Source organism: Heterodontus francisci, chromosome 30, assembly GCF_036365525.1.
Source record: "Heterodontus francisci isolate sHetFra1 chromosome 30, sHetFra1.hap1, whole genome shotgun sequence".
Taxonomy (NCBI): Eukaryota; Metazoa; Chordata; class Chondrichthyes; order Heterodontiformes; family Heterodontidae; genus Heterodontus; species Heterodontus francisci.
This window is the reverse complement of record NC_090400.1, coordinates 61,031,636-61,058,314: the sequence shown is the minus strand read 5'-3', so window position 1 is coordinate 61,058,314 and position 26,679 is coordinate 61,031,636. Positions and strand designations below refer to the sequence as shown.

At 49.1% G+C, this 26,679-nt stretch overlaps 1 protein-coding gene across 1 annotated transcript in view; it reads right to left on the bottom strand.

The window, feature by feature from the left end:
• The window catches only part of smg6 (SMG6 nonsense mediated mRNA decay factor), a 451,841-nt gene extending 426,233 nt beyond the window's left edge, over positions 1 to 25,608 (bottom strand). The window contains 7 exon segments of the mRNA XM_068010820.1: positions 2,829 to 2,907; positions 4,782 to 4,888; positions 8,542 to 8,652; positions 16,981 to 17,173; positions 21,425 to 21,601; positions 21,603 to 23,316; positions 25,503 to 25,608. Coding sequence (XP_067866921.1) covers positions 2,829 to 2,907; positions 4,782 to 4,888; positions 8,542 to 8,652; positions 16,981 to 17,173; positions 21,425 to 21,601; positions 21,603 to 23,316; positions 25,503 to 25,590 — 2,469 coding nt within the window. The 5' untranslated portion in view covers positions 25,591 to 25,608.
• Between the last annotated feature and the right edge of the window lie 1,071 nt (positions 25,609 to 26,679).

Genomic DNA, 26,679 nt, shown 5'->3' with positions numbered 1-26,679 from the left:
CAGCAAAGGGATTTGGGTGTCCACATACACAAATCATTAAAAGCTAACACAGAGGTACAGAAAGCAATCAAAAAGGCCAAAGAAATGTTGATCTTTATTTCAAGGGGGCTGGAATTCAAACATGAGGAAGTGATGTGGCTAAATAAACCTAGGCTACTGACTTGCTTGTTCTATTTACATTTTATGAGTTCTTGAAGATTAGAAAGGGTTGTGCTCGGGTGCTGTTATCCAGTGGAGGATAAATCCAAAATCAGTGCACCTAGATCAGTTGCCATCAACAACTGGAGTTATATGAAAGTTAAAGGGAACACAAGATAAGCTTTGTAACTTCACAGTACCCACTGATACAGTGCACAGAAACCCTGAGTAAAAGAAACAATTCCATCAGTCAGAGTGCCTGTCCTTTTCACAGCTTAACATGTGACCAGCTGTCAATCAGCAGGACTGAGGTTCAGCTGGAGAGTTCTGATGATGTTCAGCATTCTCGTGTTTAACTTTTGTCCTTAGCCAAATGCTGTGTTTATACAGTCCAACTCTCATCACTGCTCTATAGCATTTAGAAGAATGAGAGGCGATCTCATTGAAGCATACAAAATTCTTACAGGGCTCGACAGGGTAGATGCAGGAAGGATGTTTCCCCTGACTGAGGGGGTCTAGAACCAGGTGACACAGTCTCAGAATAAGAGGCAGGCCATTCAGAACAGAGATGAGGAGGAATTTCTTCACTCAGAGGGTGGTGAATCTTTGGAATTCTCCACCCCAGAGGGATGTGGAGACTCAGTCATTGAGTATATTCAAGACAGAAATCGATATATTTCTAGATATTAAAGATAACAAGGGATATGGACATAATGCAGGAAAGTGACATTGAGGTAGATCAGCCGTGATCTAGTTGAATGGCGGAGCAGGCTTGAAGGGCCGAATGGCCTACTCCTATTTCCTATGTTCCTATGTCCATCTCCTCAACTGATGTCCTATGGGACATTTTCTATATTCACCATCTTTGCTCAGCTGTGAATCCACTCATGGTCAGGAAGCATGCCAACACTCACTGTCTACGCTCACCTAGACAGGGCACCAGAAGGCTGCCAACACCCCTGGAACTGTACCTTAGCAAGAGTCAGCACCTTCAAGAGAGGAAGGGAGAAATTGTACAGACAACACCTTTGGAAAGAGACTCAAACATTTCTCCGATGTTATACATATCAAGTCAACTGATAGTGAACTGAACATACACATTTCAAAACGGCAGCAATTCAAAACCAGCTCTTTCAGTACAATGGGCCACTCAGGCCTCACTACACCACCACCACAGAAATGGAGTCACATTGCCACCTGCTGGTCAATGCAGTACTGAACTAACTACAGGCCCCATGTCTACAGAGCTTGGTATCCAACTCGACTATTGCAGAACAGTGAAGCCAGAACTAGGGGAGGACAGATACAGAATACAGATTGTGAAAAAACTGCAAGATGCTCAGTTGGTAGCAACTGTCCCACGAGCAAGAAAGTTGTGGGCTCAAGTCCCATTCTCGTAGTTGGGCACACAATCCAAACTGGCACTTCAGTGCAGTACAGAAGGAGTGCTGCATTGTCTTAGCATGAAAGAAAACTTTCTAGATATTAAAGATAACAAGGGATATAGACATACTGTGGGAAAGTGGCATTGAGGTAGATCAGCCATGATCTAGTTGAATGGCGGAGCAGGCTCAAGGGGGCGAATGGCCTACTCCTATTTCCTATGTTCCTATGTCTACCTCCTCAACTGATGTCCTATGGGACATTTTCTATATTCACCATCTTTGCTCAGCTGTGAATCCACTCATGGTCAGACAGCATTTCCATTTCCCTTGCACCTTTCATGAACATCAGATGTCTCAAAGTGCTTTACAGTCAATGAAGTACTTTTGAAGTGTAGTCACTGTTGTAATGTAGGAAACACAGCAGCCAATTTTCCCACAGCAAGCTCCCACAAACAGTAATGTGATAATGACCAGAGAATCGGGTTTTTTTTGTGATGTTGATTGTGGGATAAATATTGTCCAGGACACAGGTTTAAGGTGAGAGGGGCAAAGTTTAGAGGGGATGTGCGAGGCAAGTTCTTTACACAGAGGGTGGTGAGTGCCTGGAACTTGTTGCCGGGGGAGGTGGTGGAAGCAGGTACCATAGAGACGTTTAAGAGGCATCTTGACAAATACATGAATAGGATGGGAATAGAGGGATACGGACCCCGGAAGTGCAGAAGGTTTTAGTTTAGGCAGGCATCAAGATCGGCGCAGGCTTGGAGGGCCGAATGGCCTATTCCTGTGCTGTACTGTTCTTTGGACACCAGGCATAACTCCCCTGGCTCTTCTTCAAAACAGTGCTATGGGATCTTTTACATCCACCTGAGGGGCATACTAGACCTTGGTTTAACCAAGGTGACACATCCAACAGAGCAGCATTTCGAGTGATGAGACATCAAACCGCAGCCCTAGCTGCCTGTTTGGATGGATGATAAATATCTGATGTCACTATCTGTCCTGACCAACATTCAACCAGCCACCAAAACTGATTAACTCGTCATTGACCTTCTTGATATTATCAAGATCTTGCTGTGTTAAAAACGATTGCCACTTTTCCTTCACGACAGTAGTCTCTTCACTTTAAAATTATTCACTGTACACAAAGCACTGAGATGTTTGAGAGACATGATAAAGCACTGTGAACAGACATAGTTAAAACATTTTGGATACGGTTCAACAAATGGGTTAACAAATCAAGTTACAATGTGCGCAATCTGTACTATTGGGTAAAAAGTTCAATGCTCGACAAGCTGAGGACCTCACCGTATAGATGGCCAGAATAGCAAGCTGGTTGTAAGGGCGTCCATTTTTCGGTGCAATTTGTTGAGCTTTCAAGTACCAACTGTGGAGGAGAGAGTAGGAGTTAAATAACTTCTGAAGGCTCAGTACTAAAAACTGAGAATCTTGCAAATGCCAGCCTGATCTCCCATAAGCTGTCTTTCCTCCTGTGTAAACATTCAGCTGGCGTAGCCTCTCCTGACAGATCAGGTGACTAACCCAAGATATCAGTTTAGTTGCTCACTACAGCAACACGTGTAAAGCTGTACATCATTCAAGTGGGCCCAGCCCAGAGCTTTCTACAGACTCATCATCATTCCCTGGGACTTCTGCTCTAACTTCGGTTAAGACCCCAAGATCTTGTTTGCTTTCTTACTGCTTAAGAGTAGCCCAGAGATCTATCATTGGCCTCCTCCACATTAACATGTTGCCCATTGATGGCATCATCCATAGCCATGGAGTCAAATTAAACATGTTCACTAATGACACCCAGCTCTACTTCTTCACCACACTTCTCAATCTCTTCACTGCCTGTGTTGCCAGACTGCTTATCCAACATCCCATCTCAAATGAGCTGCAATTTCACCAGCAAAACATTGGGAAGAACTCAATTTTTGCACAAACTGTATACCCTTGCCACAGACTCCTACCCCTCCACAGCCACTGTCACAGGCTGAGCCAGACTGTTCATAACCGCAGTATCCTATTTTAATCCCATACCCTCTCCATCACAAACATCACCTATTTCACTTAACATTCCCTGCCACTGAAACACCTCATCCAAGCCTTTGGCACCTACAGTCTAGAACATTCCTACAGTCTCTTGGCCATCCTTTCATTCATAATTCTCCATAAACTTCAGCTCATCTAAAACTCTGCAGCCCATATCCTATCCCTCACCAAGTCCCCCAACCCATTAACCCTGTGTTCACTGACCTACCCTGGCTCCCGGTCCCTCAACACCTCAAATTTAAAATTTGCATCCTTGTGTTTAAATCCTTCCATAACCTCCCCTCGCCAATCACTAACTGCATCCAGTCTTACTGCCCCACCCCCCCAGCCACCTCCTAACCCAATGAATTCTTCCTCCTCTGATTTTGTGTTTCTTGTGTGCATCTTTCCTCCCTTCACCACATCACGGGCGGTTGTACATTCAGCTGCCTGGGTCCCAAGTTCTGGAATTCTCTCCCTAAGCATCTCCAACTCCCTGACAGATCAGGGGTCTCACCCAAGGTATCCTTTAAAACCCACCTCAACCCTCCTAATATCTCCTTCTTGGACTCGCGTGTTAATATTTTTGTCTGATTACGTTCCTATGAAACACTCTGGGACATTTTTCTACATTAAAGGCACGATATAAAATGTGAGTAAGCGTTATTTTACGCTATGTTGATAGGGGTTAATGAACGTGCGCTGTGCTGGGTCAATTGAAATTTTCAAGATTGAGATGTTGGGTAAGAGTACCATGGGATACAAATCAAAGCTGCATAAAATAGATTTGAGGTACAAGTCAACTGTGATCCAGTTGAAAGGTAGAATGGGCTCAAGGGGCTGAATCGCCTCTGCTCCTTGATAGCAGGTTTGAGAGGCTGAATGGCCTTCTCCTGTTCCGATGGACCTCCAGGCAAGCTGTAAAAATCATCAACTTATTTGACAATCACAGTGACTATTTGGAAGTAAGGACAGAAGCAAAGCTTGTTGGCACTAGGTCTTGTGGGAGCCACCTTTCTGTAACCATAAAGAAAATGGGAAATAAAAGGAGGGGAGAAGATTAAACTAAACACCACCTTCCTTGGGCAAAAGGTTTAAACCACAGCCTGGGACAAAGAGGTCAAGAGACCTGAAGCAGGAAGAAAAATAAAGCATCAACAAACAGAATATGAGACGGCAGTTTTGTTCTGCATCTGTCTCTTTTGTTAACTGGAAGTAATACTGCACCTGCGAGCCTTGCCATAGTTTGTGGTGTCGTTGGCTTGCTCCCTGTAGCGGGCAATGTCTCCCTGACAGATCATACATCGCTGAGCGCTGATCAGTGCATACTTCACCTAAAATTAAACAATAACCAACAACACCGTTATTGCATCAGTACATAATCTGCAGAGGAGTATTGAACACATCACCGTGGATGCACCAGTGTGCATCAAGGCAGTTGCGGAGTCATACAGTACACAGCATTGACCAGGTGTGCGTGCAGTGGGATTGTAAGATGCACGGGAGCAATTAGTGCTCATGGGTACAGTACAGTACATTGCTGTTCTGATGGAAAGGTCATTGACCTGAAATGTTAACTTTGTTTCTCTCTCCACAAATACTGCCTAATCTGAGTATTTCCAGCATTTTCTGTCTTAAATACAGTGCACTGGCCTGATGTGAGATATGATGATACAGTGCACGCCAGGATGGGGCATTGAACATGCCCGATGGGGACAGTACAGTGTGTTGGGACAGTGAGTGGGTGACGGGACAGTAGCGGTGGTGGGTGTTGAGACACTGAGTACACATTACTGTAATTTTATTGGAGCACTGATTGAGCTCCTGAATGGAGTGGCTGATGAGATCTCTACCTTCAATTAGCATTGACCTTTCCTGTTGGGTGAAAGCCCTGTTGCCTGTAATCAACAAATTGCAACATTAAGAGATGACTGGAGGTAGAAATATCATGAAACCCCTGCACCCCAGAGTCTGTCGTTAGTTTGGGCCAGCAGTGGAATGTTGCAGTAAACTGGGGCATTGATGCACAGCACAAGGTAGAAGCCTGCTCAGGTCGGGAATAAAGAACCCAACCCGAACCCAACCGAACCACAGCAGACCCGAGCCCAGCCCGGCCCAAGTCGCTCCGATTTTGCCCCGGGCCCAACCCAACACCACCCCAACTCAACCCAACCATACCTTTACTTGCCTTCTGACTGGGAAGCTCCACGAAGCTGCAGCACACGCGCAATGACATCATACTGACATCATCGCGCACTGCGCAGACTGTTTCGTCCCAGACTCCCAGCTCAGGTAAGTTTTTTTAATTTCAATACTTCCAGCACAGCACATACCGTGTGTGTCCGGCCCAACTCGACCTGACCCGACCCAAGCTGAGCCCGAAAGCAGTATTCTGAAGATGGGCCCGACCCGACCCAAACCCAACATTTCGTCGGGTCCTGTCGGGTTCTGGTCGGGTAGCAGGCCTCCAGCACAAGGTACATAGGCTTTGTGTTCTGACTCCAGAATTCTGAATAGGGGGGGTGGGGGGGAGAGGAAGGGTGCGCGGAAGTTAAAGCGAGAAGGAATAACACAAACAGGAATGATTAACTAGTCAGACAGCAGCACACCTTCCCTCTCAATCACCCTTTTTTTTATTCATTGATGGGATGTGGGCGTCACTGGCTCTGCCAGCATTTATTGCCCATCACTAATTGCCCTCAAGAAGGTGGTGGTGAGCTGCCTTCGTGAACCGCTGCAGTCCATGTGGGGTAGGTACACCCACAGAAGGGAGTTCCAGTATTTTGACCCTGTTAGAGTGAAGGAATGGCGATATAGTTCCAAGTCAGGATGGTGTGTGACTTGGAGGGGAAGTTGCAGATGGTGGTGTTCCCATGCATTTGCTGCCCTTGTCCTTCTAGTTGGTAGAGGTCGCGGGTTTGGAAGGTGCTGTCTAAGGAGCCTTGGTGCATTGCTGCAGTGCATCTTGTAGATGGTACACATTGCTGCCACTGTGTGTCGGTGGTGGAGGGAGTGAATGTTTGTAGATAGGGTGCCAATCAAGCAGGCTGCTTTGTCCTGGATGGTGTCGAGCTTCTAGAGTATTGTTGGAGCTGCACCCATCCAGGCAAGTGGAAAGTATTTCATCACACTCCTGACTTGTGCCTTGTAGATGGTGGACAGGCTTTGGCGAGTCAGGAGGTGAGTTACTCGCCTCAGGATTCCTAGCCTCGGACCTGCTCTTGTAGCCATGGTATTTATATGGCTACTCCAGTTCAGTTTCTGGTCAATGGTAGCCCCTAGGATGTTGGAAGTGGGGGATTCAGCGATGGTAATGCCATTGAATGTCAAGGGGAGATGGTTAGATTCTCTCTTGTTGGAGATGGTCATTGCCTGGCACTTGTGTGGCACGAATGCTACTTGCCACTTATCAGCCCAAGCCTGGATATTGTCCAAGTCTTGCTGCATTTCCACACAGACTGCTTCAGTATCTGAGGAGTCACGAATGGTGCTGAACATTGTGCAATTATCAGCAAACATCCCCACTTCTGACCTTATGATTGAAGGAAGGTCATTGATGAAGCAGCTGAAGATGGTTGGGCCTAGGACACTACCCTGAGGAACTCCTGCAGTGATGTCCTGGAGCTCAGATGATTGACCTCCAACAACCACAACCATCTTCCTTTGCGGTAGGTATGAGTCCAGCCAGCGGAGGGTTTTCCCCGATTCCCATTGACCTCAGTTTTGCTCGGGCTCCTTGATGCCATACTCGGTCAAATGCTGCCTTGATGTCAAGGGCAGTCACTCTCACCTCACCTCTTGAGTTCAGCTCTTTTGTCCATGTTTGAACCAAGGCTGTAATGAGGTCAGGAGCTGAGAGGCCTGGTGGAACCCAAACTGAGTGTCACTGAGCAGGTTATTGCTGAGCCAGTGTCGCTTGATCGCATTGTCGACGACCCCTTCCGTCACTATGCTGATGATTGAGAGTAGACTGATGGCGCGGTAATTGGTTGGGTTGGATTTGTCCTGCTTTTTGTGTACAGGACATACCTGGGCAATTTTCCACATTGCAGGGTAGATGCCAGTGTTGTAGCTGTACTGGAACAGCTTGGCTAGGGGCGCAGCAAGTTCTGGAGCACAGGTCTTTAGTACTATTGCCGGAATATTGTCAGGGCCCATAGCTTTTGCAGTATCCAGTGCCTTCAGTCGTTTCTTGATATCACATGGAGTGAATCGAATTGGCTGAAGACTGGCAGCTGTGATGCTGGGGACTTCAGGAGGGGGCCGAGATGGATCGTCAACTCGGCACTTCTGGCTGAAGATTGTTGCAAATGCTTCAGCCTTATCTTTTGCACCGAGGTACAAGCACGACCTGAATGGGAACAAACAGCAGGATCCAAACCCTCTTCAGAAAAAAACATACTCAGGAGAAACAAGAATATTTTTTCCAAGGTACCTCAACTGTTTTTTTAAAAGATTTTCTTTTTAAGAAAGTCAACTAACAGAGGGCAATTGAACAAAATGAATAGCGAAACTGAAACAAGCAACAAATAATAATCTGTTCAGGATCAGAAATAGGCAATGGCTTGGGAGGGGGGAGGTGTACAAGGCTCTTTCCTGTCTCAAGAGCAAGCTTTCACCTGACTACCGATCCCAGCCTCCTGCAGGCTATCCCGGAGGTATAACAGATTAAAACCTGATGATACCCAGGAATGAGGAAACAATCAGACCCGAGAAACACTCAGACATATGGAGATGCACGTGATAACCAGGGCAAATGTTTTAACACTGGGATCCATTTGTGTCTAAATTTTACACTGCTTCCAGGACCTGTTACACAATACGGCTTCACCGAATCACTTCTTCCAGTTAAAAGCAAACTTCTGTTTATAAAGAATACTGGTTGCCACCTAAAATATAGAATCAGGTTCTCTGCCGCCCACTATCAACAGCAAAGCAGGCTTAAATCAAACTGTGCTCAGAGTACAACCCGCTCACCAGTACTCACCACTTTGCGAAGCGGCTTGCTGCGTATGGCCATCCCATCCATGTAGTCCTCCAGTTTAAACTGGTACGTAATCTGCAGCTTGTGCAGAAGGCTGTCAAAGAAGCTGGTCCCCTGAAACAGAAACAACCCCTGGATTATCCACAGCCTGGCCTACTGCCTTCAGTGCACAGCGTGTGCCAATTGTTCCAAAAGGATTTTCCACTGGGTGATGCAATATCCCACATTATTCCAAGAGACACTGAAAGCTTCTGCCCTCTTCAGATGATAGCTGGTCTAAACTGGGGTGGGGATTGGGTATGAAACCCCCGATTGGGGAAGGTATGAATCAGCCAGGGCCCTCAGAGTGGTGGCAGCAAACTCGGCAGAGAGCAGAAAACAATTTGAGAAAGTGCAATCACAGTGAACAAGGAGGAGGAAGGCTTCCCATCACAAGGAGGAGTAGCGGGTGTAAGCTACAGGCAAATACCTGCAACTGAAACTAGATCAAGTAATGAGTCTTAAGTTTATTTTTGGTAACTTTAGCTGGAGGAGTTCAAGCTCCAGGTTTCGGAACTTAAGCAACAGCTGGCATCCCCACAGTGCATCCACAAAACTGAGAGCTACATGGATAGCACGTTTCTGGAGGTGGTCACCACACAGCTTAAAAGTGTGCAGGAGGGGGAATAGGTGACTGTCAGATAGACAGGAAGGACCAGTAGATAGTGCAGGAGTCCCTTGGTATATCTCGCGCTACAACCAGTATTGAGTGAATACTGGTGAGAGTGATGCTTCCTCTGGGTAGTACAGCCAGAGACAAGTACATGGCATGATGGCTGTTTGGAGGGAGGAGGTCGGTCAGAAAAGCAATAATCATAGGGGATCCAATAGCAAAGGGAACAGGCAGGCGCTTCTGGTGCCACAGACCTGACTCCAGCATGGTATGTTGCCTCACAGGTGTCATGATCAAGGATTTTTTTTTATTCTTTCATGGGATGTGGGCATCGCTGGCAAGGCCAGCATTTGTTGCCCGTCCCTAATTGCCTTTGACAACTGAGTAACTTGCTAGGTCATTGCTGAGGGCAGTTAAGAGTCAAGCACACTGCTGTGGGTCTGGAGTCACATGTAGGCCAGACCAGGTAAGAATGGCAGATTTCCTTCCCGAAAGGACATGAGGGAACCAAATGGGTTTCTACAACAATCGATGATAATTTAATGGTACCATTACTGAGACTAGCTTTCAAGTCCAGAATTTTATTAATGTAATTTAAATTCCACCAGTTGCCGAGGTGGGATTGGAACCAGTGTCCCCAGGGCAGTAGCCTGGGCCTCTGGATCACTAGTCCAGTGACACTACCACTACTCCATCATCTCTCTGTCACTGAGCAGCTGCAGAGCATTCTGAAGGGAGACGTTGAACAGCCAGAGGTCGTGGCCCAGATCAGCACGAATGACAGTTAGAAAGAGGAATAAGGTTCTGTAGGTAGATTCTAGGGAGGCAGGAAAGAAACTGAAAAGTAGGGCCTCAAAGTCAAGAGTAATTTATGGCACAGAAGGAGACTATTCGGCCCATCGAGTCTATGCTGGCTTTCCATGGAGCTATCCAGTCAGTCCCAGTCCCGCGGTTGATCCCCGGTGCCATGCAAGTTTATTTCCTATTGCTAGTGGTGTTGGGGAGGGTTTAAAATAGCATGGTGGAGGATGGGAACCTAAGTGTAGCTTCAAAAGGTACAGAAGCAAAGCTGGAAATGAAAGGCAGGAAATTAGTAAGCGATTATGGAGGGCAGAGCAAACAAATGCTAGAAAGTAGACAAAGGAGCTGTTCAGTGATTAATGGTATATACTTCAAAGCAAGGAGTCCAGGGAATGAGGCAGATAGGCTGAATGCACAGATGGACACGATCATAGTCATTACTGTAACATGACCAAAAGGAGTGCAGGAATGGCAACACAACATTCCTGGGTAGAGAGTTTTCAGCCAGGATAGAGAGGCGGATAAGAAAAAGGGGAGGGAGGTCACAATTTTCGTGAAAGAAACATTTATATCTGTGAGGAAGGATGATATTTTAGAAGGATCATCAAATGAGGCCATATGGGTTGAACTGAGGAACAATGAAGGGGCAATCACACTGCTGGGAGTGTACTAAAGACCCCAAAGAGTCAGAAGGAGATAGAAGAGCAAATCTGAGAAGTGCAAAAACAATAGGGCAGTAATAGTGGGAGATTTCAACTACCCTAATATTAACTGGCTTAAGTTCAGTGTAAAAGGTATAAAGAGTGCAGAATTCTTAAAATGCATTCAGGAGAATGTTTTCAAGTCAGTACTTAAGCAAGTCCAGCAAGAGAAGGGGCAGCTCTGGACATGGTTTAGGAAACGAAGCTGGGCAGGTGGAAGGGGTGAGCATTTTAGTGATAGTGATCATAATTCAGTTCGATTTAGAGTAGTGATGGAAAAGAGTAAAGATAGACCTAGAGTAAAATTTTAAATTGGGGAAAGGCTAATTTTACTAAGCAGAGATGTGATTTGGCAAAAGTGGAGCAGAACCAGCTACTTGAAGGTCAATGAGTGACTGAGCAGTGGGAGGCATTCAAGGAGGAGATAGAGAGGATTCCCATAAAGAAAAATGGTGAGACTCCCAAATCAAAACCCTCCGAATGTCAAAGAATTTATAGATTAGGATAAGTCAAAAAAAGCTCATGTCAGATGCCAAAAGTTCAATATTGCAGAAAGTCCAGAGGTGTATAGAAAGTGCAGAGGTAAGATTAAAAAGTAAATTAGGAACCCAAATGGGAGACAAATATATTGGCAAGTAAAATCAAGGAAAACCCAATGATGTTTTATAAATACATAAAGAGCAAAATGATAACAAAGGAAAGAGTTGGGCCGATTAGAAACCAAAAAGGTAACTTGCAAGTGAAGGTGCTAGAGATGGGCATTGTTCTTAATAAATACTTTGCGTCTTGCAAATCGGTATTCCATTTTGGAGGCTGATGAGGCTGGTTCCTCCAGGGAGTACGGACAGAGCCAAGCTTCTGGCAACGCAAGCAGCCATTCTGCACAGGAAGGGGGAAAGAGAGGAAAAGCAACAGTAATAGGGGATTCTATATTCAGGGGAACAGATAGGCGCTACTGTGGCCATCAACGTGACTCCAGGATAGTGTGTTGCCTCCCTGGTGCCAGGGTCCGGGATGTCACTGAACGGCTGCAGGGCATCCTGAAGGGGGAGGGTGATAAGGCAGAGGTCATGGTACATGTTGGTACCAATGACATAGGTAGAAAGAGGGATGAGGTCTTGCATCAAGAATTTAGGGAGTTAGGCAGTAGACTAAATAGCAGGACCTCTCTGGTTGTAATCTCTGGATTACTCCCAGTGCCACGTGCTAGCGAGTATAGATATAGGAGAATATCACAGATGAATTCGTGGCTTAAGAGTTGGTGCAGGAGGGAGGGTTTTAGATTCCTGGACCACTGGGACCGTTTCTGGGGAAGGTGGGACCTGTACAAGCGGGACAGTCTACATCTGAACCAGAGGGGGACTAACATCCTTGCTGGCGCGTTTGCTAGTGCTGTTGGGAGGAGTTTAAACTAATTTGGCAGGGGGAAGGGACGCAGACTCCTAGCAGAATAGGGACACAGCTAAGCACAGGAAAGCAAACAAGTCAGAGGGAATACAGCGGAAGTAAGCTTCAAGGGAGTAAGACCAGGATGGATGGCCTCTACTTTAATGCCAGGGGTATTACAGGTAAAACGGATGAGTTAAGGGCAATGATTGACACGTGGAATTGAGATATAGTAGCCATCACGGAGACAAGGTTGAGGGAGGGGCAGGATTGGCAGCTCAATATCCCGGGATACAGAATCTTCAGGCGAGACAGAGGAGGGGGTAAAAGAGGAGGGGGCATTGCAATATTAGTTAACGAGTCAGTTACTGCATTAAGGAGAGACGATATCTTGGAGGGGGCATCAAATGAAGCTTTATGGGTAGATTTTAGGAATAAAAAAGGGACAGCCACATTGCTAGGTGTTTATTATAGACCCCCAGATAGTCAGCGGGAAATTGAGGAGCAAATATGTGCGCAATTCACAGAGGTGTGTAAAAATAATAGGGCAATTATATTAGGTAATTTCTACTTTCCCAACATTAATTGGGATAGTCATCATGTTACGGGCTTAGATGGAGTGGAGTTCTTAAAATGTATACAGGAGAACTTTTTAGCTCAATATGTAGAGGATCCAACAAGGGAGGGTGCAGTGCTGGACCTAATTCTGGGGAATGAAGCCAGACAGGTGGTTGATGTGTTGGTGAGGGGGCATTTTGGTGATAGTGACCATAACATGGTATAATTTAAGCTTGTTATGGAGAAAGAAATAGACAAGTTGCAAAAAAAGGTTTTGGATTGTGGGAGAGCGAATTTTAGTAAAATAAGGTAGGATCTGGCCAAGGTAGACTGGAAAGAGTTACTTGTCGGGAAATCTACAGAAGATCAGTGGGGGCATTCAAAAAGGAAATGGGGAGGGTACAGGCCCAACATGTTCCCTCTAGGGTAATAGGTAGGAGCAACAAGCCCAGAGAACCATGGATGACCAGAAACATTCAGGGTATGATGAGAAGGAAAAGAGAGGCTTTTAGCAAATACAAGGAGAGCAAATCAATGGAAGCATTAGTGGAGTACAGAAAGTGTAGGATGGACCTTAAGAAAGCAATTAGGAGAGCAAAGAGGGGATATGAGAAAGCTCTGGCTGGTGAAAGTAGGGAAAATCCCAAGATATTCTATAAGTATATCAATGGGAAGAGGATAACCAGGGAAAGAGTAGGACCCATTAGGGACCAAGGGGGAAATCTGTGGGTGGAGCCAGAGGACATTGGTAGGGTGTTGAATGAATACTTCACATCTGTCTTCACCCAAGAGAATGAGGATGTAGCTATGGAACTTAGAGAGAGAGACTGTGAGGTTCTTGAGCAAATTGTCATAGGGAGTGACAAGGTATTGGAGTTTTTGGCAGGCTTAAAAGTGGACAAATCTCCAGGTCCGGATGATTTGTGTCCCAGGATGCTGTGGGAGGCGAGAGTGGAGATTGCAGGGGCTCTGACCCTAATTTTTAATTCCTCTCTGGCCATGGGGGAGGTGCCAGAGGACTGGAGAACAGCTAATGTGGTCCCACTATTTAAGAAAGGTTGTAGAGATAAGCCAGGGAACTATAGACCAGTGAGTCTCACGTCAGTGGTAGGGAAATTATTGGAGAAAGTTCTGAAGGAGAGAATCTATCTCCACTTGGAGAGGCAAAATTTGATTAGGAATAGTCAGCATGGCTTTGTCAGAGGGAGGTCATGCCTAACAAATTTGATTGAATTTTTTGAGCATGTGACCAAGTGTGTAGATGAGGGTAGTGCAGTTGATGTAGTTTACATGGATTTCAGCAAAGCCTTTGACAAGGTCCCACATGGGAGACTTATCAAGAAAGCAAATGCACATGGGATACAGGGTAACTTGATGAGGTGGATTCAAAATTGGCTTAGCTGTAGGAGACAGAGAGTGATGACAGACGGCTGTTTTAGTGACTGGAAGCCAGTGTCCAGTGGCGTACCACAGGGATCTGTGCTGGGTCCCCTATTGTTTGTCATTTATATAAACGACATAGATGACTATGTGGGGGGTAGGATCAGTAAGTTTGCGGATGACACAAAGATTGGCCGAGTGGTTAACAGTGAGGTGGAGTGTCTTAGGTTACAGGAAGATATAGACGGGATGGTCAAATGGGCAGAAAAGTGGCAGATGGAATTTAACGCTGAAAAGTGTGAGGTGATACACTTTGGAAGGAGTAATGTGACACGGAAGTATTCAATGAATGGCCTGACACTGGGAAGTTCCAAGGAACAAAGGGACCTTGGCGTGTTTGTCCATAGATCTCTGAAGGCAGAAGGGCAGGTTAATAGGGTGGTGAAAAAGGCATATGGGACACTTGCCTTTATCAATCGAGGCATAGATTACAAAAGTAGGGAGGTCATGTTGGAGTTGACAGAACTTTGGTAAGGCCACAGCTGGAGTACTGTGTGCAATTCTTGTTGCCACATTATAGGAAGGATGTGATTGCATTGGAGGGGGTGCAGAGATGATTCACCCGGATGTTGCCTGGGATGGAACATTTAAGCTATGAAGAAAGGTTGGATAGGCTTGGGTTGTTTTCGCTGGAGCAGAGAAGACTGAGGGGTGACCTGATCGAGGTGTACAAGATTATGAGGGGCATGGACAGGGTGGATAGGGAGCAGCTGTTCCCCTTAGTTGAAGGGTCAGTTACGAGGGGTCATAAGTTTAAGGTGAGGGGCAGGAGGTTTAAGGGGGACTTGAGGAAGAACTTTTTTACCCAGAGGGTGGTGACGGTCTGGAATGCCCTGCCTGGGAGGGTGGTAGAGGCAGGTTGCCTCACATCCTTTAAGAAGTACCTGGATGAGCACTTGGCACGTCATAACATTCAAGGCTGTGGGCCAAGTGCTGGCAAATGGGATTAGGTAGACAGGACAGGTTTTTCAACGCATCGGTGCAGACTTGATAGGCCGAAGGGCCTCTTCTGCACTGTATTATTCTGTGATTCTGTGATCTGTCTTGACAAAAGAGAGAGACAATGCAGATATTGTAGTTAAGGAGAAGTGTTTATACCATCCAGTATTTCACATCATTAGAGATGAAATATTAAATGGGTTTAGCATCTTTGAAAGTGGATAATTTACCAGGCCAAGATGAAATGCACCCCGAGCTCAGTTAGGGGGGAAATATTAGAGGCTCTGACTATCATTTTCTAATCCCCTCTGGGTACAAGCATGGTGCCGGAGGACTGCTAACGTTGTACTGTTGTTTAAAAAAGGTGGAAGAGAGATCGATAATTACAGGTGCATCAGCCTAACCTCAGTATTGGGCAAATTATTGGAAAAAGTTCTGAGGGACAGTACAAATCATTTGGAAAGGCAAAGATTAATTAAGGACAGTCAGCGTGGATTTGTTAAGGGAAGGTCATGTCTGACTAACTCAATTGGGTTTTGTGAGGACTAACAAGGAAGGTCGATGAGGGTAGCGTGTTTGATATAGTCTACACAGACTTTCACAAGGCTTTTGACATGGCCCTACATGGCAAATTGGTGAGAAAAGAAACAGCCCATGGGATCAAAGGGCAAGAAGCAAGTTGGATCCAAAATAGGCTCAGCAGGCGTCGATGATGTTTTTGTGACTGAAATACTATTTCCAGTTGGGATTCTGCTGGGCTCAGTACTAGGTCCCTTTTCGTGATAGAGTCATAGAGAGATACAGCACTGAAACAGGCCCTTCGGCCCAACAAGTCCATGCCGACCATCAAGCACCCATTTATACTAATCCTACATTAATCCCACTTCCCTCTCACATCCCCACCTTTCCTCAATTCTCATACCACCTACCTTTACTAGGAGCAATTTACAATGGCCAATTTGCCTAACAACCCGCAAGTCTTTGGCATGTGGGAGGAAACCGGAGCACCCGGAGGAAACCCACGCGGTCACAGGGAGAACTTGCAAACTCTGCACAGGCAGTACCCAGAACCGAACCGGGGTCACTGGAGCTGTGAGGCTGCGGTGCTAACCACTGTGCCACCCATAATATATCATGATATATATCAATGATTTCGACTTACTTGTAAGGGGCATGACTAAGAAGTTTGGGGGTGATATAAAAATTGGTCATGTGGTTGATAGTGAGGAAGAAAGCTGCAGACTGCAGGAAGATATCAATGGATGAGTCAGATGGGCTGAAAAGTGGCAAATGTTTCCAGAGAAGTGAGTTAATGCATTTGAGGAAGGCAAACAAGGCAAGGGAATGCACAATAAATGCAAAGATATTGAGAAGTGTAGAGGAACAGAGGAACCTTGGGATGAGGAATAATTCTTTTCACCCAGAGGGTGGTGGGGGTCTGTAACTCACTACCTTAAAGACAGAAACCCTCATCAATTTAAAAAATACTTGGATATGTACTTGAAGTGCTATAACCTGCCAGGCTACAGACCAAGAGCTGAAAGGTGAGATTAGGCTGGATCGCTCTTTTTTGATTGGCATAGGCATGAGGAGCCAAATAGCCTCCTTCTGTGCCGTAAATTTTCTATATTTCAACCCATGATCCTGATCACAACTCTGGTGCTGGCTGAAAACAGCATGTGAGGAACAGATTAAGCTGTGATGCCTTCACCACGTTGAACAGCCTTCCCACATTCATTGCCTAGATTCACACAACAACAATGAAGGGGGAGAAGCAGAAAGAGCAGGGGAGAGCGCATGATGGCAAGAGAGGTGAGGGCAATAGAGAGGAGAGAAGAGAGAAAGAGAGAGAATCGGGATGGGATGGGATGGGGGGGAAGCAAGGCGCTTGTCAATGGGAAGCACTTTAAAAGTGAAATACAATTTCTAATATCAGCAATGTCAGTGTCCAGAATCTATTCTCACCTCATCCAATAAATTCAAAAGCTTTCCTCGGATTTCATCCCCATTCTCTCCAGAAGGTTCTTTCAGCATCTGACGGAACTTCTCAATGACCTGATAGAAGGCATTTTTCCACATTGTTTGTTCCACGTTTTGGTTGTCAGAATATTCTATATCAGTGAGAATGCAACGCTCATAAAGCAGTAAAATCTCTGCCCTACGTCAGAGAGAGAGAGAGAGAGATGGTTTAAATAAAACATCCTGTAGAACACGACGCAGCTGCTTCAATATGACCTACACAACAACCACCCACTGCAGTATCCACCCACCAAATAAAACACCTGCACACCACACACTCATCCCAGTACCACAGCACCCCCCACCCGCCCCCCGCGATCCCAGTACCACAGCACCCCCCACCCGCCCCCCGCGATCCCAGTACCACAGCACCCCTCCCCCACCTCGATCCCAGTACCACAGCACCCCTCCCCCCGCGATCCCAGTACCACAGCACCTTCCCCCGCGATCCCAGTACCACAGCACCCCTCCCCCGCGATCCCAGTACCACAGCACCCCTCCCCCGCGATCCCAGTACCACAGCACCCCTCCCCCGCGATCCCAGTACCACAGCACCTCCCCCTGCGATTCCAGTACCACAGCACCCACCCCCCGGCGATCCCAGTACCACAGCACCTCCCCCTGCGATTCCAGTACCACAGCACCCACCCCCCCCACGATCCCAGTACCACAGCAGCCACCACCCCCCCCACCGGCGATCCCAGTGCCACAGCACCCCTCCCCCACCTCGATCCCAGTGCCACAGCACCCCTCCCCTCCCCCCCCCCGCGATCCCAGTGCCACATTACCCCTCCCCCCCGCGATCCCAGTACCACAGCACCACCCCCCTGACCCCCTGTACCGTGCCACCTCCGCCAATCCCAGTACTACAACTGCAGTACAGCATGTCCTAGTCAGCACCTACCCATTTTCAGTGTATTTGTGTTTTGCTTTTCAGTTCTGTCTACAACAAATATAAATAGGCACCAGCTCAAGCACAGTTAGCATCAACCCTCATCCGTGCCTTTGTTACCTGGAATGCTCTCCTGGCTGGCCTCCCATCTTCCACTCTCTCTAAGTTTGAGCTGATCCAAAACTCTGCTGCCTGTGTCCCAACTCCCATTCACCCATCATCATGGTGCTTACTGACCTACACTGGCGCCCAGTTAAACAACGCCTTGATTTTAAAATTCTCATCCTTGTTTTCAGATCCCTCTATGGCCTCGCCCCTTGCTCTCCCTATCTCTGTTATCTCCTCCAGCCCCACAACCCTCCAAGATATCTGCGCATCTCCAACTTAGCCTCATGTACCTCCCCCACATCTTTCACCTATCATTGGCTGCCGTGCCTTCAGGTGTCAATGGTAGGCAGCTGAGGAATTCCCTCCCTAACCCTCTCCACCTTACTCTCCTCATTTAAGACATGCCTTAACATCTACCTCTTTGACCAAGTTTTTGGTCGCCTGTCCTAATGGCTCCTACTTCAGCTCAGTGTCAAGCTTTTCCCAATATTGTTCTTGTAAAGATCCTTGTGGCGTTTCACTAGGGTAAAGGTGCTATGTAAATGCAAACTGTTGTTTGATATATTAAAAAAGTAAACATTTAGCCTAGAATTTGATTGGCTCTGGAGTGAGACTTGAACAAGACTGCCACTAATCTCTTCAAAGCCATTAATGGCTCTACCTAACTCAGGCAGACACATATTCAGAAGTTGAATTTCAGCCCTTCACTCTGTACAGGCACTTTGAGCTGAAGGAGTGGTCTCTGAATTAAATAGAACTGATATCAGAATGTCCCTTTAAATGTATATATTTCTGAACATTCTGTTCTCATTGTGCACAATAGGTACAAAACTCAAAACCCTGACGCAAGATACAAGATCAGCAATGCCATCTCCACAGCAGTGACCATGACAGACTACCAGACAGGATAGGGGAATTAGGGTCAATTAAAAATCTTTAGAGCGCTGGATTGGGAGATTGAGTGTTGGATAGAGACTAACAGCACTGCTCAATTTTGTTTTCTCATGGCGGGTAGGAGAAGGAAGATAGCGCAGGGAATGAACAGCTGAGGGTAGCAACTATGACAGAATAACCACATCTGGACTCTGGATGGAGCAGGAATAAAGAACCTTCCTTCACTCTGGGCATCATGTTCAAATTTTTTTTTTATTCATTCATGGGATGTGGGTGTCACTGGCCAGGCCAGCATTTATTGCCCATCCCTAATTGCCCTTGAGAAGGTGGTGGTGAGCTGCCTTCGTGAACTGCTGCAGTCCATGTGAGGTAGGTACACCCACAGTGCTGTTAGGAAGGGGGTTCCAGGATTTTGACCCAGCGACAGTGAAGGAACGGCGATTATAGTTCCAAGTCAGGATGGTGTGTGACTTGGAGGGGAACTTGCAGGTAGTGGTGTTCCCATGCAATCATAAAAGACAAACAAATGAGGGAGGCCACTGAGCTCACCTACTCAGAAAGGCCCTGCAGTTCTACCATCCCACGTCAAAGTGCTTCTTAAACCATTCCACGTAATGATTACCTTTTATGTGAAGAATCTACTGAATGCAATGCTAAATTTGCTTTTTCCCAGTTTGACCCCACTTGTTCCACTATTACAATTTAAACTGAATCAGTGTTTACATTAAACTGCTTATCTCGTGGTTTTGCAATTAGGTTGGAGATTTGAGATGAACAATCAGGACTTATTAAAACTTACTAATTATATCTGACAGTACATAAAACAGGAAATTAATTTAGTTTCCAGCCATCAATCTGATTAAAATCTCTGCTAGTTAGCATTAGATTGAGCCTCTGTGAGTTGCTTCGCATCATTTAAAAAAGGTTCTGGTGCTCCTAGATAGCTATCCTGTGGTAAGCTGAGGAAAGGTTTGGCTTGATGCCCCATCAATTGTTTGGGTTCAAACACAGCACCTGGGCCAAGTATGGGAGGGATGGAGGGCAGCTGACTGGCACCTTGGGAACGATGCCCATAGTTTATTTATTTATTTAGAGATAGAGCAATGAAACAGGCCCTTCGGCCCACCAAGTCTGTGCCGACCAACAACCACCCATTTATACTAACCCTACAGTAATCCCATATAACCTACCGCCTACCTACCTACACTAGGGGCAATTTACAATGGCCAATTTACCTATCACCTGCAAGTCTTTGGCTGTGGGAGGAAACTGGAGTACCCGGCGAAAACCCACGCGGTCACAGGGAGAACTTGCAAACTCCACACAGGCGGTACCCAGAATCGAACCCGGGTCCCTGGAGCTGTGAAGCTGCAGTGCTAACCACTGCACCACTGTTACAAAAGTGCCTCTGTGTTTTGTTCAATATATTTTTTGAGGATTCATTTTTGAAAGATTGAAGAAATGTTAAACTTTGGGGTTTTCAAAAGTCATGTAAAGGCCACTGACTTTGAAAAAAAAAGAGTCCCTGGAAATGTTTTTTTTTAAAAGGAGCATCGAGCATCTTGTGAGGAAAACACGCCTTTCGGGAAACCTCCTGACTTCCAGCTCAATAAACAAGAGAACTTTGGACACCCGGAAAAATTGTTTACAAAGAAGTGACAGGTCAAGATTGATGGAGGTCAAAAGGTTGACCTCCTGTTGTCGGTTCCGCTTTTGAATCGCTCTGAGTTAGGGTTGAACTGTATAAAAAGGGAGAGAACTTCCAAGGAGAGAAGAGAATTCCCAAGGAAGGAGAGAAGACCACAACCCAGTTCAGCTTTCCAGCACCTCTCTAAAAGACCCTGAAAAGTCCACTCTGTCAACTCATCTCGTTGCCTGTCTTTGAAGAAAAGCCTGCTAAATTAATTCTCAATGCCGCCTGAAAAAAACTGTTCTAAAAGATCCCAGTTACCCATCTACATGTACTTGGAAGCCAGACTGCATGCCAGTTTTGGAACACAACATGTCTCATCTGTTATTCCTTCAAGAACAAGCAAGTATTCAGCCAAAGTGTTTTTTTGTCTGTAACAGAGCTCTAAAAACAAAAATCCCTATATTTATCCGGTTAACTGGTGTGTGGATGGGTGCGTGTGTGTATGAGGAGCTAAGGTAAAGAGGGAACTTTAATATTTCAATCTGTGTGTTTATCCTTTACTTCATTACTGGTTAAGAGTTGTTTTATAATAAACTGATAATATTGTTGTTTATTAAAGAAAACTGGTTGGTGTGTTTTATTCTGAGATAAAAATAGAGTCTATGATTGACCGTATCGGTAAGTGGGAAAAAATTTTTATATATGTTGTGACCTGTGTAGAAGTGGAACTAGAATAAACATTGCACTCCTCCCACCTCGGTCATAACAATAGGGAGAGCCAGCACTTTCAGAAGAGGAGGAGGAAACTTGGATGGAAAGGGAAGCGATGGAAAACAAGCAAAGCTATGGGGGAACATCCTCACCTGAGCTGAGCCATCCTCTCCAGCCCGTCTTTACTGATGCTGTCCCTGGACAGCAGGTTACTGAGCTGCAGCTCCTGGTTGTCTGCCATGCGCAAGAGCTTCCCCAGTTCCTGCTGCTGTAGGGTCCGCACGTGCTGCTCCATGTCTTCCGGGTTCAGCTGTCCAGTCTGATAGGGGAGCTAGGAACTGGGGAGTCGGATAGCCCGGATAATATGTTGCCGGATAGATGCTGCTATTGCCACTCATCTGGTACGGCATAGCGTAAGGGCCATAGGGATACTGAGGGCCAGCCACCGCAGCTCTGGAGTAACCATATGGATTGTCAGAGTTCTGGAATTTGTAGTACGCTGTGGGGGTTGAATGCGTGTAGGATGAGTAGGTTTCTCCCTGGGAGGAAGAACTGCATTCATCATCAGTGTCCAGGAAGTGGAGCTGAGCAGTCTGGCTCTTCAGCACAGGTTTCTGATCAGGGTTGTTGGGATCCCACAGTCTACGGGAGGTTCCACCACGGCCTCGGCTCCGAGAACTTCGACCAAACAGAAGTCTTGGCCCCATCTGCGGAGAATCAGGACAGCCAGGAGCTGTAGAAGACAGATCGGTGTTGGCAGGCAGGACCAATATCCCTCGACCCTTCCCTCTGGGCTCCTCGACTTTCTCCCTTTTCTCTGTGTTCTGACTGAACTTGCTTGCCGGCAGGTTGGATTTGGCCTCAGCCCTGCCCGTTTTGCCTCTCCCTTTGTTCTTTTCCTCAGAGTTTTGCTTTGTCGCTGTAACCACCTTGCTGATTGTTTCATTGTCAATCATTTTGATCGAGAGTTTACTCTCTCTGGTCCAGCAGTCAGAGCCCTCGCTGTTTCTGCCAAGTGCCCGTTCTTTCTCAAAACCTTTCAGCTTTTCAGGACTCTTTACGGGGGCATGATTTCTGTTCTCCTCAGCACACTCATCTTCTAACGAATCTGTGGACGAGATTGAAACCTGCTTGCAAGGTCTCAACTTTTCTTTCCTTTCAGCAGTTTTCCTTTCCTTCACTCCCACTTTCTTTCTTTCTCCATCAGCAGCTCCATGCTGGCATGGAGGCCCATCCAAGCTGTTGTTGCTCCCTGCAGAGCTTGTACTACAGGTCCGGTTACGACCCCTGCGCTTGTCAGACCTGGAATAGCGCTTTGAGGGTCCTCCGGGTTTCTCTGGTTTTGCCTGGGATCGAATGATTCGACTCTCTTCAGGTTCTTCGGCAAAGTTGTTTCCCCGACCTGCAGTTTCTTTCCTTCCCCCTCTTCTCCCCTTCTCTCTTTTCCCAAGTTTTGCCTCTGCAATTGGTTGAATCTTCTCTCGGTCTCCCCAGTTGCCTTTATCTTCACCAGTCTCAGTATTCTCCACCTCGGCACAGATGCTCTTACCATCATCTGCCAGCCTCAACTCTTGCACTTTCTTCACCAGCTCCTCATCGCCTAAACTGCCAGGTGACTCCTTGCTGAGCACCTGCACACGTCTGCCCGGTTGGTAAATCTGACGATCTGGTTTCTTGGCCCTCTTCAATTGCTTCCCAACAGTGTTGGAGTTAGAACTCATCACACTTTGCTCATTTGCCCACTTAATTTCCTCCTCCTCATTTCTATTCAGCAGTCCGTTCTTGTTGGCACACCCCTGGTTGCTGCCGCCATTACTGTGGCCCTCAGCAGCCAAGGCACATCTCCTCCTTGGCACAGTCTCACACTGAGCTCCCTTATTTTCACCAAGAACTTTCCCATCTGTCTCTTCCTTTCCGGGGGCTTCAAGCAGTGGAGTTTTTTGTCTGCTATTTCTCAGTCTGGAAACGCCAGGCTGGTAAATTTGAATATCAGGACGCCGGTTATCCTTCCGTGGTCTTGGCTCCTTGATTTCCTGGGGAACATCTGGAAGGGAAGCACAGTTCAGTGTTACAATAGACCCGGGGGGGGGGGGGAGGGAGGGAGATGGGTAGGGAGGGGGGGGGGGGGGGGAGAAGAGAGGAGTAAGGGGGGGGGGGGGGGGAGAAGAGAGGAGTAAGGGGGGGGGGGGGGGGGAAGAGGGGAGGGGGAGGAGAAGAGGGGGGGGGGGAGGAGAAGAGGGGGGGGAGGAGAAGAGGGGGGGGAGGAGAAGAGGGGGGGAGGAGAAGAGGGGGGGGGAGGGAGAAGAGGGGGGGGAGGAGAAGAGGGGGGGGGGAGGAGAAGAGGGGGGGAGCAGAGGGGGGGGGAGCAGAGGGGGGGGGAGCAGAGGGGGGGGGAGCAGAGGGGGGGGGAGCAGAGGGGGGGGGAGCAGAGGGGGGGGAGCAGAGGGGGGGGGAGCAGAGGGGGGGGGAGCAGAGGGGGGGGGGAGCAGAGGGGGGGAGCAGAGGGGGGGGAGCAGAGGGGGGGGAGCAGAGGGGGGGGAGCAGAGGGGGGGGAGCAGAGGGGGGGGAGCAGGGGGGGGGGAGCAGGGGGGGGGGAGCAGGGGGGGGGAGCAGGGGGGGGGAGCGGGGGGGGGGAGCGGGGGGGGGGAGCAGGAGGGGGGGAGCAGGAGGGGGGGAGCAGGAGGGGGGGGGAAGGGGGGGAAAGGGGGGGGAAGGGGGGAGAAGGGGGGGGGGGAGAAGGGGGGGGGGGAGAAGGGGGGGGGGAGGAGAAGAGGGGGGGAGGAGAAGAGGGGGGGAGCAGAGGGGGGGGGAGCAGAGGGGGGGGGAGCAGAGGGGGGGGAGCAGAGGGGGGGGGAGCAGAGGGGGGGAGCAGGGGGGGGGAGCAGGGGGGGGGAGCAGGGGGGGGGAGCAGGGGGGGGGAGAGCAGGGGGGGGGAGAGCAGGGGGGGGGAGAGCAGGGGGGGGGGAGCAGGGGGGGGGGAGCAGGGGGGGGGGAGCAGGGGGGGGGGGAGCAGGGGGGGGGGAGCAGGGGGGGGGGGGAAGGGGGGGGGAAGGGGGGGGGGGAAAAGGGGGGGGAGAAGGGGGGGGGAGAAGGGGGGGGGAAAAGGGGGGGGAGAAGGGGGGGGAGAAGGAGGGGGGGGGAGAAGGGGGGGGGAGAAGGGGGGGGGAGAAGGGGGGGGGGGAAGGGGGGGGAGAAGGGGGGGGGAGAAGGGGGGGGGAGAAGGGGGGGGGGAGAAGGGGGGGGAAGGGGGGGGGAAGGGGGGGGGAGAAGGGGGGGGGGAAGGGGGGGGGAAGGGGGGGGGAAGGGGGGGGGAGAAGGGGGGGGGAGAAGGGGGGGGAGAAGGGGGGGGAGAAGGGGGGGGGAGAAGGGGGGGGGGAGAAGGGGGGGAGAAGGGGGGGGGGGAAGGGGGGGGGGAAGGGGGGGGGGGAAGGGGGGGGGGAAGGGGGGGGGGAGAAGGGGGGGGGGGAAGGGGGGGGGAGGGGGGGAAGGGGGGGGGGAAGGGGGGGGGGAAGGGGGGGGGAGAAGGGGGGGGGGAAGGGGGGGAAGGGGGGGAAGGGGGGGGAAGGGGGGGGGAAGGGGGGGGGGAAGGGGGGGGGGAAGGGGGGGGAGAAGGGGGGGGAGGAGGGGGGGGAGGAGGGGGGGGGGGGGGAGGTTGTCGGGGGGGGGGGGAGGTTGTCGGGGGGGGGGGGGGAGGTTGTCGGGGGGGGGGGGGGGGAGGTTGTCGGGGGGGGGGGGAGGTTGTCGGGGGGGGGGGGGGAGGTTGTCGGGGGGGGGGGGGAGGTTGTCGGGGGGGGGGGGGGAGGTTGTCGGGGGGGGGGAGGAGGTTGTCGGGGGGGGGGGGGGAGGTTGTCGGGGGGGGGGGGGGGGAGGTTGTCGGGGGGGGGAGGAGGTTGTCGGGGGGGGGGAGGAGGTTGTCGGGGGGGGGGGGGGAGGTTGTCGGGGGGGGGGAGGTTGTCGGGGGGGGGGGGGGAGGTTGTCGGGGGGGGGGGGAGGTTGTCGGGGGGGGGGGGGGAGGTTGTCGGGGGGGGGGGGGGGGAGGTTGTCGGGGGGGACCCGGCCTTTCTCTGACGTGGGGCCCGAGCCGGGGCCGTTACTCCCCCTCACGGAGCCCGCGCTGCCTCCGGCTCCCCGGGCCTGAAGGCCACGCTCGGTTTACAGACCCGACAGAACGTCGGTGTCGTGTGTGGGCCAGTCCCCGGGCCCAAGCGCTGTCCCCCACGTTTTTCTTACCGGTCTGGGCCGCGGCAGTGCTGAGGCTGCGGGCCATTTCCCTGAGCTCAGCCTCGGACACTCGGACCCGCTCCAGACAATCCGCCATCTTGTCCCGGGTGCGGACTACATTTCCCAGAGTGCACCGCAGCCTCTCTGTCGCCCCCTACCGGATTTGCGATCAACTATGCCCCCGGCACCAAGTGGCAGTTCATGGACTGAGTGGACCATTCGGACCAGCCTCTTCTGCCATTCAATACGATCATGGATGTTCTTGGGCTTCAATTCCATTTCCTGCTTCTCCCCATATCACTAGATTCCTTGTGAGACCACAAATCTATCTATATCTGAATCTATTCAATGATGGAGCATCCACTACCCTCTGCGATACAGAATTCCAAAGATTCACAACCCTCCGAGTGAAGTAATTTCTCGTCATCTCAGTCCTGAATAATCGGCCCCTTATCCTGAGACTGTGTCCCTGTGTTCTAGATTCCCTGACCAGTGGGAATAATCTCTCAGCTTCTACCCTATCAAACCCTTTCAGAATCTTGCATGTCTCAATTAGATCACCTCTCATTCTCTAAACTCCAGAGAATATAGGCCCAATTTACTCAGCCTCTCATCATAGGACAACCCCCTTGTCCCAGGGACCGAGTTAGTAAATCTACACTGCACTGCATCCAGTGCAAGTATATCCTTTCTTAAATGTGGACACCAAAACTGCACACAGTATTCCAGGTGCAGTTTCACCAAAGCCCTGTCCAATTTTAGTAAGATTTCTTTATTCCTGTACTCCAATCCCTTTGCAGTAAAGGCTAACATGCAATTTGCCTTCCTAATAGCCTGCTACACCTGTATGCTAACTTTGTGCGTTCCTTGTACGAGTACCCCCAAGACTCTCAACATCAACACTTACCAGTTTCACAACTTTAAAAAAAAATTCTGCTTTTCTATTTTTACGACCAAAGTGAACAACTTGACACTTTCCTACATTATATTCCATTTGCCATCCTGTTGCTCACTCACTTAACCTGTCTATATCTCTTTGCAGCCTCTCTACATCCTCCACGCAGCTTACCTTTCCACCGAGCTTTGTATCATCAGCAAACTTTATTACATTGCTCTCTGACTTTTCATCCAAGTCATTAATATAGAGTGTAAATACCTGAGGCCTCAGCACTGATCCTTGTGGCAC